At 41.9% G+C, this 12,521-nt stretch overlaps 1 protein-coding gene across 1 annotated transcript; it reads left to right on the top strand.

The window, feature by feature from the left end:
- Positions 1 to 8,643, top strand: kera (keratocan). The gene is made up of 3 exons (XM_050036397.1): positions 1 to 360; positions 6,643 to 7,520; positions 7,684 to 8,643. The coding sequence occupies exons 1-3, from the start codon at positions 329 to 331 to the stop codon at positions 7,851 to 7,853; spliced, it is 1,080 nt and encodes a 359-aa protein (XP_049892354.1). The 5' UTR covers positions 1 to 328; the 3' UTR covers positions 7,854 to 8,643.
- The last annotated feature ends 3,878 nt before the right edge of the window (positions 8,644 to 12,521 follow it).

Here is a 12,521-nt window from a genome sequence, read left to right as displayed (position 1 = left end):
CACACTGATGACTTCAATCTCTACAAAAAAAAAAAGAGGAGACCAAACGAAAAAGAGGCGGAAAAAAGTGCTGGGCTGGCAGAAAAGTAGGCAACACAAACCCCGAGAGGACATCCCAACTCACACACAATCGTCCTCCCACCAACAGCACATGCTCCATCCTTTCGGTTCAACCGGTGTCCAAGGTGCAGCCCTGGGGGAATCAAACCAACAACAATACTAACTGAGCTGGCTTGCAGCACTGACTACATCACAGCCACTGACACCGGCGGACAAACATCAGAGCTGTTGGTTGAAGAGGCAGAACAACTAAACCACACCTGGCTGCATGCAGACCACTCACATCAGTTGGAGGAGCAGGTAAACATGATCTTATCTTTCTTTTGTAGCCTAATAAATCTGTTGGAGAGGAGGAGTGAGTGCTTGGACAGTGCATTTTTCAGGTGGTTTTCATCTGATTGGATTGATCTTTCTCTTTGATGTGGTGCACCTTGCCAAACTGTGCTTCACAACTTGCCAGTGTGAGGTAACCATGCAATTAAAAAGACGCTTCCAAGGTGTTTCTGTAAATGTCTCAGCTATTACATGCAGGTTTAGCTTCAGTCACACTTTATTTTATGAATTAGGATGCTTAACATCAGGATTAAAATAGATTGATTGACACTTTTATAATCAAGCAATTAATAATTTTACAATAAAGCCTGGAAATTATTGAACCATGGTGAAATAATTGTTGCTGTTTGCAAATGAAACACATCTTGGAAAGTCACTTTCACTGCCAAACCTGTTTTTTTCCACACAATAATTACCCATAAACACAGTTACTTTCTCAGCTCTGGATGCAGTAAGCCATGCAAACTCTTCCAAATCTTTCAAAGTCATGAAGTGGATTTTCGGCAAAGCCGTCAACTGGAACGGATCCCGTAAAAACCCATGCAGTGCAAGTACAACCCGTTGTATAATTAACATAGCTGGCTCAGAACACAAAGCCCCTGGCAGGAAATGAGCATTATCATATTCCTCAGCATGTGTTTCTCCTTAGTCTGTCAGGCAGATTGTGGCCAGCATTTGTTTTCGGTAATATATGTTCCATTTTGCAGAGATCTGTGAAACCCTGAATCACCATTTTCAGCATTTTGGGTAATTTGATTGTAAATCTTGACACACATTATTAATGACTATTGGTTGAAATAAGACTGGAAGGGTAGCCCAACTGTTGTGTGTGCAAGTCAGTAACTGTTTCTATCAAATCGCACCCAGTTTCAGTTAAGTATTTTTAAAACAAGATCTATTTACACCTCATTAATTGTATTTTAAAACTTTATTGGCATTTCTGTTGGTTTGAATAAGTGTGTCTTTACTTATTTTTAAGGGCTTGTAAAAAGACACGTGTCTACCTTTTGGTGTGACTGCTGCACTAAATGCTTGTCAGATGGACTGACATTTGATTTCATCCCAAACCTTTTACAAGGCTGCACAACGGCCGTAGTAGCAGAGAGGCTGAGTGGAAGCACATTCTTAGTTTAGAGGTTACCACCTGGTCGTCCTGTTGCTTAACAGCCTGAGTTTCGTGCCAAGTATCTGTAACTGTCAGTAGCAGTGGTGGAAGACGTATTCAGATCTTTGACTTTAGTAAAGGTAGCAATGCCACAGTGTAAAAATACTTTGTTACAAGTAAAAGTCCTAGCATCCAAGTATTAGCATCAAATATATCTAGAGTATAATGTTATTAGACTGATGCATTAATGTTTTCACCACTTAAATGTTGCAGCTGATAAGGGTGGAGCTCATTTTTAGGAAACAAGTACCCAATACTTTTTACTAGTACTAATACCATCAGGGTGTGTGTCAAATGTGTCTGGACATGTGATTAAGGGAACTTCTGATCAATCCATTTCAATTTCAAGTTAAAATAACAACTTATGACTAAGCCCCACCCATTTCCAATATAAACCACACCCACCCAGTTAACTCCACCCATTTCAGATACAATAAAATTTCGCTGGTTGAACAGATATAATATATTATATGATACAAATATGCTATACACATATATTGTACGACTATTTATGCCATCGTAGTTATGCCATCATATTTGCATTTACATCATTTCGCCAGAAACATGTCCCAAAAAGAGTTTTGGCTCCCCTGAGACCAAATAGTACTCAATATCAACTTGTGATGGCCCAAGGTATAGGCTAACAGAAAATAATAATAAACTAAAAATAGGTAGCAGAAAACATCATGACCTGGCTCCTGGCCTTATACAGATAGTGGTGTAATTGCTTGTCCCTACTTATTTACTGTATATGTTGCTGGGTAGCTCATCCTATAATATAACATCATAATCTATTAGTTGATTAATCATTTGTATTAATAATCTAAATTTGCAAGCTTCTAATAAATGTAGTGGAGTAAAATGTCCAATATTTTCCTCTGAGATGTAGCCTTGTGCAGTGGATGTTTAAAGTAGCATGAAATGGAAATACTCAACTACATGTACCTCTAAATTGCACTTGAGCACATCACTTGAGTAAATGCACTTAGTTACACTGCACCACTGGTCGGTCACCTTTGCAGCCTGACGGCAAACTGCATCAGAGATGTGCGAGGACATTTGTCTTCTTTAATTTACTATGAGCTCTAAAAGCCATTATATGCATTTACTTTAAGAACAAGGATTAGGTATATCTGTTAATAGCTAGACACGCTGTCATTAAAAGATAAAGGTAGAAGAACGGCATGCAAAGAAGTAAATTAACTTTAGGCTGACCATCCAAGCTTGTTAGGACAGTACAGTAACTGATGCAAACATGTGTCCAGTCATGCCGATAGTAAATTGTCTTTGACGCACTGTTCCTATAAATGTCCTCAGGACTAACATCCGGACGTGTAACCGATCACACAAGATTACAAACATATGTAGGAGAATAATTACCACTCCCAAGCGCACCTTGGCAAACAGAGGAGGAGCTCTGATGGGATTGCATGGCTGATCATGGATAAGTGTTGCCCCTATCCTCACACAACTCAGCTGGGATTATCCCTGCTGCATTCAAGCCTTTGCCGTCATCACTGGAAATTAGCGCAATCTCACGCTGGCATGTGGAAAGGTCACCAAGCCTCGCACTGGCTAGCTTGTACAAAAACAATTTGCCTGACCAGCGTGCTGTAAAATCCCCCTCAGATTAAGCCTGACCTCCCTCCCATAACAGCATCACCTCTCATGTCTGCAGGCAATGTTTTGTACTTAAGTACAGTGCGTCATCTTTGTGCTTCAGCAGTGGAGGCCGATCATAGTGCCCTTTCTCCCAATAATGTAAGCTGGGGTACTTCAAGATCCTCATTATATTTCATAAAAAAGAAATACATAAAGTATAAAAAGGCAATTAAACTTACCGCACTGCACTCCATTTACTTCATCAGGCACAGATTTTTCACAAGGACTACCTTTAGCGCACCGTCTATGCTCTGTGCCAACTTAAATAGCTTCTTACAGGTCCAGTAGATCTTTCTGCAAGATATTACCTATGCTCCAGTTCTTTCCAAAAGTGTTTTGGAGTAAACTGAAGCCATTGAGTCCGTAGAGCTGCCCTCAATCTGCTTCAAGATGGTATCATGCTGGAAGTTCTCAGAATGAGTTCATCCGTGGTCACGATGAGACACACATTCCTAGATATAAGACTTTGGGCTCAGACACACCAAACCAACATTAAAAAAGTACTGGCGATGAAGGCCGACTGTTGCAACGCCTCACGTCACCTCATGTCGCCTTATATCACCTCATGTCACTTCATGTCACCTCTGTCTTGGCCAAAACACTGCACCTTAACTCACCGCAAAGACAATAGACAACTAGCGCATACAATCTGCGCCTGTCCAAGAGGGAATAACTCTCCATAGCAGCAGTTGGTGGTAGTCTGTGTTCGTCATTCAAAAAGGGAAACTGGAAGACAGATTCAAGACGCGCGCTACATAGCCAGTTAGTATATTAGCAACACAACCCTGTGTTAAAAGAACAAATGATATTAACCGTGTGCTCACAAACAATACCACAAATAATAACAAACAGTTTCTGCTAAAGAGCTCAATGGATAAAAAAAAAAAAATCTTACCGAAAAACAAGTTTGTTTCGATGTCTTGCCCACTTGACTTTAACTTTTTTGTTTGCTTTCCTCACCTCCATTTCTCTGCTTGGGCACTGAGTTCACCTGCCAATCAGAGTGGTTTCATTCGCTGATGGGCTTCTCCGACACCAATTCACCATGTTGAATCAGCCAAAAAAAAACAACATGGGCTACCAAGGGCCAACAAGGGCCGACTAGTGCCAACAGTGCCACTGCCCAAAGTAGGGCGACGGAAGCTCACTGACGGCCCGTCACTGACCGACTGCCGACCATCGGCTTCTTGTGTCAGGGCCCTTAAATATGCTGATTTAAGGCAGGATGGTCCATTTACATCATTTACCTTCCACGATTTGTTTGACCAAGGCCTCATCCTCCAATGTAAAAATAGTCAGATTTTGTGCTTACGGTCTTGGTAAACAGGTTTGACCCCTCCTGCTGGCATTTGGGGACAGCCATTTGTACGTTGCAATTATGCTGAGCTGTATTTGTGTGTTTATCCCACACTCTATTGACTGCAAACACTGTAAGGCTATATAATTTGCATAAAGTAGATTAATGTATCCTGATCGCATCTTGGATGGCAACATGAAATCAGCGCAAAAGGTCGTCAAAAGGACTCTAAGGGATTTGTGAGTGGAGTTAAAAAGATCAAGCATGCAAACCAAGGGAGGACGGGTTGTACATGTGGAAGCCAGCAAACAAAGAACAGGTAGGCTTGTATTAGCCTGTTTGTAAGTGGGCCATGTCTCAAGAGCTGAAAAGGTTTAGCACACTACACACCATGGGATTATGACCTTTGATCCTGGGAGGATCTCACTGGACAAGAGAGGCTTAGTTGTCATCTTGAGTGACAGGTTGGCACAGGTTGAATGAAAAAACTTGTAGTACAAATACAGGGGAGTGAGAGCTACAGCCTCATCATTTGGGACTACGCTTGGTAACTTGCTGACAAAGGACATAAGCAAGAAGGAACTTCAAGAGTTTAAGGTAAGACTGGCTTCTGGAAGGCAAAGACATTGATACGTCTGGATGACAGGTTTGGTAGTTCAGTAGTCGTTTGTCTTTAGTGATTGGGTTTAATCTTTATGGAAGCATGGATGGAGCTTTTGTCATTTGCACCACTGCACCATTTGTAAAGATGGGTCAAGAAGCTTTGACCCCTGTACAGTAAGAAAGCAGCAGCACATCTCTTTAAAACAGGTGTGCCGGCTTTTCCTTTGAAGTGCGCCCATCCGTGGAAAAGCGTGGCCTGCCCGAAATGAGTTCCAGACAAACGTGGAGTGCATCAAGAATTTAAACAAGCACCAGATGGCAGCTGAGAGGACTCAAGTAGAGGCTTAGGAGATGGGTGGATAGAAGATAGTAGAGCTGACATCAGATTTTGCTCACTTTATCTCTCTTTTTTTTTTGTTTTTGCATTTCTTTGTCACACAGCAGCTGTTGTATCCCATTTGTTACATCTCATTTTACCCGTCAGTGGTCAGTATCAGGCCATCTGCCCTTTCGCTGAACTGTCATCCCTAAGGGTGAAGAATTCAGTTTAGTGAAGGTGTACAATGCTTGCATATGTGCATATTGCATGCATCTTTGTATCAGCTGTGCAAACCACTGCAAGTGGACTTCAAGATGTGTGGCAGGCTCAGCCATGCCTGTTGCAATCAAAGCCTCATGAACAGTGCATCCTACAACTGACATGCAATGTCTTAAAGTCTGAGCTTCAAGATAGTCCTAATGCAATTAAAGTTGACCTGGCCCGGCATCCTGTCTTTGGAGCTTTACATGCGATTGACAGGCAAAGAAATGACCCGGAAAGAGGCGGTTACCCTGCTCTGTTGGCAGCTACAATTGGAATTTAATGATAAAGACATTAGTGGTAGTGTAGGTGACAGACGCTGTTGCTAATTTGGGCTCGGGTTCAAACACTTAGTCAGCTAATTAATTTGTACTTGAGGCTACCCACATTAGTTACTATATTTAAAGTGACTTTATCAGCTTTCTAAAGTGCGAAAGGCCTGACCATGACTTTTGTTAATCATGAATCATGAAACAGACACGGATTCTAAAGTGCAATCAAATGCATGGATCATTCAAAGAACCAAATCCTTTGCCAATTCTAACATCTCATCTGACCTTCTTTACCTTGGATTTAGATGTCTATTTGCTATAGCTGGGACAATATGCTTGCCTTCTGATTCAACACTATCCCGATTCTTAAGTGTCAATTCTACATGCATTGTGATTTTTAAGGTGACGGTCCATCCTTCACCTCTTCCGCCATTGTCTGCTTTCTTGCTTCAGTTCTGTCTTTCTTGGAAAAGATCTGACGTCATGTTACTCGTTGACTACCACAATAGAAGCAGCAAGTTCCTTCCACCTTTGCACTTAAAATTATATCGATTCAGGAATTAAAAAATCAATTTTGAAAAATGAGAAAAGGAACAATTGTAATACTTGATTTTGTGTCGCACATTACTCAGCTGTCTATAATAATGTTTTGTCTCCCTCTCCATCGTAGGTTGGGAAGCAAAATGGCACTTCTCCTGAGCGTCCTCTGCACCTTGTGCCTGGTTGGGCAAGTTCTCGGCCAGGCAGACATGTCTTATGAAGAATTCCTGGCCCAGGTGACGGCCTGCCCTAAAGAGTGTCGCTGCCCCCCTAACTTCCCTCGTGCTGTCTACTGTGACAATAAAGGCCTGAAGACCATCCCCAATATCCCTCCACACACATGGTATCTCTATCTGCAGAACAATCTAATTGAAGTCCTGTCAGCAGACCCTCTGCGTAACGCCACACAGCTGCGCTGGCTGAACCTAAACCACAACAAGATCACCAGCGAGGGAGTGGAAGAAGGTGTCTTAAGTAAAATGTCTCACCTGGCACACCTCTACATGGATGACAACCTCTTGTCCTCTGTGCCGTCTCCCCTGCCAGCCACTCTGGAGCATCTACGTGTCTCTCGCAATCGCATCTCCAAGATCCCTGCCGGTGTCTTCATCGGTCTCGATAAGCTCAACCTGTTGGACCTCCAGGGTAACAAGCTGATGGACGATGCGGTGACAGAGGTGAGCCTAAAGGGTCTCAACAACCTGGTGCAGATTAACCTAGCCAAGAACCAGCTGAGTAACATGCCTCTTGGCTTACCACCCACCACCACCCAGCTTTATCTTGATGGCAACAACATTGAGAAGATCCCAGCCGGCTACTTCAAAGGTTTGCCAAAAGTGGCATTTCTGAGGCTCAACCACAACAAGCTCGGCAGCAATGGAGTTCCCACAAATGTGTTTAACGTCTCCAGCATGTTGGACTTGCAGCTGTCCCACAACCAGCTGACTGAGGTTCCCCTCATTCCTTCAGGCCTCGAACAACTTCACCTCGACCACAACAATATCAAAAGTAAGTCTGGGACATTTTTCCAGCTTTCCTCTAATTCTGATGATTCATGCGAGCTGTAGATGCAGATGAGTCTCTTGTCCTTGCATCTATTGAATAGGACTGTTTATCAGAGACGTATCCTGTCTTGCCTTTGTAAATCATTATTCCCTTTGTGTATTTACAGGTGTGAGTGGCTCCAATGTCTGTCCTGTTGCTGTCGAAACCGTTGACGACTCCGTCAATGACAGCGTTCCTCGTCTGCGCTACCTCAGACTGGATGGCAATGACATTAAGCCACCAATTCCCAGGGATGTCATTCTGTGCTTCCGTCTCCTGAGATCCATCGTCATATAGGAAAAAATCATGCACATGTTGAAGACGAATTCTAATTTCCCATGACTGAAGATGATCTGTGAATCTATGCAACAAAAATGATGGCATGAGAAATATTTGCATGTTTGTCAAGCCCAAATATTTGACACTTGTTGACTTAGGAAAAAGTTTCTTTTGATTCCTGAAAACTTTTCAGTGGAATTTGAGTAAAATTTCAGAACAATATTGACAAGGAACTGACAGGTTAGAAGCTTTATTGATGCTTTATTAAATCTGTTGACCACTAGTTGTGCCTTATATTTGTGTAAACATCTGCATGTACAAGTCAGTGAAACTCTGATTATAATAGTGTGACATTGATTTAGACGGATAGGAGAACAAAAATGTGTTAATGACATGTGGAGGACTCGTTGTCATGATGCTTTTTGGATCAGGAGACAAAGCTTATGATTATGAATGTGTAGGAATATATCACTTTTCTTTTTTTCTATAATTTCAGGTAAACCTTTGCTTTATACTTGTAGACTTGAAGCCAAATGAATGGTCTTGTGTTCTAGGTTTGTCTTATTTACCCTAGAAAATTCTTCTAAAAATAAACATATTTACTGTAGGTAATTTATTTTTATTTAATACTGGAGGAAAAATAAGTAGAAACCTGTGAATATTCATGGCCAATATTCCTTAATGTTTTGTATACAAAAGAAATGTGATTATCTGTTTTTAAAAGATGCCAACACACTTTTTAATTCTGGACGTTATTTTTCTGAATAAACTGAACGAGAGATTTCATTTTAATTGTCTTCAATTTGAATAAAATATCTGAAAATTAACATGTGCCCTGGTATAATTTTGTTTTTTGTTAGTTTGTTTTTTAACAGCACAAGCATTTAGATTATATTTGAATGCAACCTAAACTTAAACATACATACACAAATAATAATGATACTATTTCTGGTATGTGGGAGTTTTTCCACCACATTTTATTCAGGATATATTGAATAATAATTTAAGGGAACCAATCTTATCATTAGAAGATGAACATACAATAGATCATCATCCACATAGTATTGTCAACCAATCAACCAAGTAACAGAAGAGTCCCATTAGATGAACAATATAACCAGGGCCACTGATGAGAGGGTAACGCTGAGTCAGTTGCCCTGGGTCAAGGGAGGACTTGGCTTTGGAGATCATCTTGTCCTGGGCCTGAGTAAGCCACGCTGCCCTGTGCGTAGCTGTAACATAAATCTTTTGTGTGTCTGTCTGGAATCATTCGTTCACAGCCTTTTGAGTTAAGAAATTACATTATTGTGAAATAACATTCATGGATCACTACTTTCCTCTCCCAATCATTTGTTCCTCTCCCCAAACATTTGAAGACTCCAGACAGAGCTTGGTGATAAGGCCAAAATATAAAATCTCTTTTTTTTCCCCAAGTCTGGGGATGAAATTAAACTGTTTGTCAGGGTTTCATGTGCAACACAGTTGAGCAAGAATAATAAAAGACCTGCACCATCTGCCAGGCTGTCATCATTATGCATATTTAAAACATACAGGTTATCACATACCTGTAAACGGTGACATTATCTATTACTCTGTGGCCCTGTTTACATGTATGCAAACATTTTTGAAAAGAGATATTTTGTTCTGTGTTTTGGCCTCTTGTCTACAGGCAAAAAGAGTTTTAGGTCACTAAAAAAAAGATTCATCACCACTACTTCATGGATGAACTAATAACACTGCTGCACCGTGTTATTAGATTCACCTCGGTGTCTGTGGTTTTGAATCTGCCAGAAACAACAGTTTTGGATCATGCCAGAAGTTGGTGGGACAATTTTGAGAGTGGGCTACTTATCAATGAGGCATGGAAGGAAATTTTTGCATGTCCACAGTATCACTTGTACGTTTGAGTGAGCTCCTTCACCCGTATATCACAGGGGAATCAACGGTGATGAGATCTCCAACAGGTGTTTTGAAAAAGGTAACGTTAGCCTGTACACTAAACTACCTTTGCGCCAAGGGGAGACTGCTGAGGACAGCTGGTGAGAGGGGGAATATCCATTTTCAACAATACCTGTGTGTAGTGTAGACAGGGCCTATATGTGCACCTGCCACAGTTTGCAGGACTGTCATGACTGAGAACAAATAATGTAGCCAGCTATGATCTACAGACTTTGGACTAAAAATAACTTTTTCAACATGTTGTAATAAATCCATATTCACATAGAAATTTTTCATGACATTGCGCTTACAAAAATCACTTCTTGATAGAAAATTGGAAATTGTTTTGAATTGCGAAGATATGTGAAATCGGCAAATGTGTTGATTTCTGTTGTCATTTCCAGCCATAACTCTAACACTTGAAGATATATCATTAAACATGGTGGTCTGACTTATGTTTTCGCCGGCGTTTGTTTGTTTGTTTGTCTGCAATATAACTCAGAAAGTTCTCAATAGATTTTGATGAAATTTTCAGGAAAGGTTGATAATGGGACAAGGAACAGATGATAAAAATTTTGGTGGTGATCGCTTGAAGCGAAGTGGATAAAATAATAAAATGGCGGAGGTCTGCGCTCTCCGAGTGCTTTTCTAGTTTGGAATATTTTCACTGCTTTACCTTAGACAAGAATTGATTGAGACAGCCATAGACCAGCAACTCCACCTTTCTGTGAAGTACGATGACTGTTTTTGTCAATGTGGTCTAGTGGCTTTGAGATAACGGCTTCAGATCCCCATCAGAAAGCACTATGTGACAGCAAGTTACAGTATCATAAAAATATCATAAATATAGTGTTCACTCAAACTAATATTGATTTTTTTCAGGTGGGCCTTTTAAGGTGGCTAAAAATGAAGTAACTGAGGCAGCGTTTCCTCAGCGCCATTTGATTTTGTGTACATGATGCAGGGGTTTTCTTTGGTCCAGTGCAGCACAGAGCATTCTAGTAGTTACAGGTTTTCTACCTCTTGAGCAAAAACAAACACCAAAGCCCCGTTGCTCTGTTTTCTCATGTAGCACCAACGTCAAAAGTATTTGTGCATTTCTACTGCAGAGACAACCTAGTTTTATGAGAAGACCATTATCCCAACATACATTTTTGACCAAAAGTCACCTTTTCTACATGTCTGACATTTGCGAAATACCATGCAAAATAAATACTTTTAATTCAATCAGTTATCCAATAAATGTCAGGCCCCAGCTCTAGAATTAACGCTCAAACATAATCGATTTTTCTACATCTATAAAATGTCCATCTCACTGTCAATTACCATATGAGTGTTTCAACAGAGGGGACCAACTCTGCCGGATTTCTCAGGCTTGTCACAATGAGCTGTGTCATACACTGTGGGCATCAATCATTGTGTCAAGATTTTTTGGGCAATATTTCATTCAGTTTGAGGATACTTGGCGGAGGAAAAGCCCTGAATATAAATCCTAGCCTATATGGCAGGTGCAGAAGGATTTCTGGCATTCCCGCTACGTCCTTTTCCCCTCACTCATCAAACGGTCTAGAGTTACCATGGGAGTGTGAGGGGGGTGCAAGTCGAGACAAAATCGTGGCCAAATAAAGCTGACAGAGCAAAGCTAGCCACAAGCATCCTGTGTGTCCTATTTTTGGTTTAACAATGGACACTGAAGACAGCCTCTGAGTGTGTGGAGCATCCTTAGCATCAATACAGAGCTACAAAAGAGCCACTACCTCTGGGTCTCTTCTGCTCTCACCTCATTCTCCGTCATGTTACAGTATCCCACGACTGAGCTCAAACCTGTAGTTGAGGCGGAAGGTTTAGCGAGCAACGGTGCAGAGAGAAAGCAACCAAAAGGGAGGGCAGAGGCCTTCCTCCAAGCGGGGACTTCCTCTCAGCACCATGCTAACAGGGGCTCCTCACAGAGCTCCCATTGTGTACAAGGGCCCCATGGATCCCCCCCATACATGAAAGCAACACATGCCAGAGTTTCACCTCAGGAAAAGGCAGACAAATATTCCAGTCTGATTGAGCCACACTGTTAGAAAAATAAAGGATACTCATGTAGGGGATAAAAAGGTATTATGCCATTGGGGGGCCTGTGCTCTCTTTTCCTCTCTGTGTGCTGTCTGTGTGTGTGTGTGTGTGTGTGTGTTTGAGAGGGTCGCTCATGTGGGTGTACGGTGTGGGGTGGGTGCAATGCAACTGACCAAAAGCAATCTGCTCTGGTCCAATCAGCCTCAGTGCCTACCTTCACACATAAGCGGCAGGGCACTCAGGTCTGCCAGAGCGCACAGACCCTACACATACACACACACACTTGTCACATTCACATACACACACACACACCTTTCACACACACTCCACACACACCACCCTCCCCTCTTTCAAGGCACCCTGCGCGACCTCTCACCATTGGCCAAGTCCCGGAGCCCTCAGCATCTCCATCACGGCTGAAGGGACCATTCGGGAAAGCAGGAGACAGAGGTAAGCGTTCTTGGTGCTATCTTCATGCTGGCTCAATGGCTCTTTGGTGCGGGGGGATTAGGCGGGCAGAGGGGCTTCACATGCACATCCAAAAACACTGCTAGGCAGGGGTTTGCATAGGAGACGCTTTGGCTAATTGGTTGGTGGTGCAGCTGCTTTATTTTCACACAGGGATTTGCTTTAGTGGCTGAAATATGAATGTCTTTGTTGTCTTTTGGCAATGTTGGTGGCTGTTGG

This window comes from Epinephelus moara, chromosome 23, assembly GCF_006386435.1.
Source record: "Epinephelus moara isolate mb chromosome 23, YSFRI_EMoa_1.0, whole genome shotgun sequence".
Taxonomy (NCBI): Eukaryota; Metazoa; Chordata; class Actinopteri; order Perciformes; family Serranidae; genus Epinephelus; species Epinephelus moara.
Note: the sequence above shows the minus strand (reverse complement) of the source record. Positions and strands in the feature narration are given on the sequence as shown.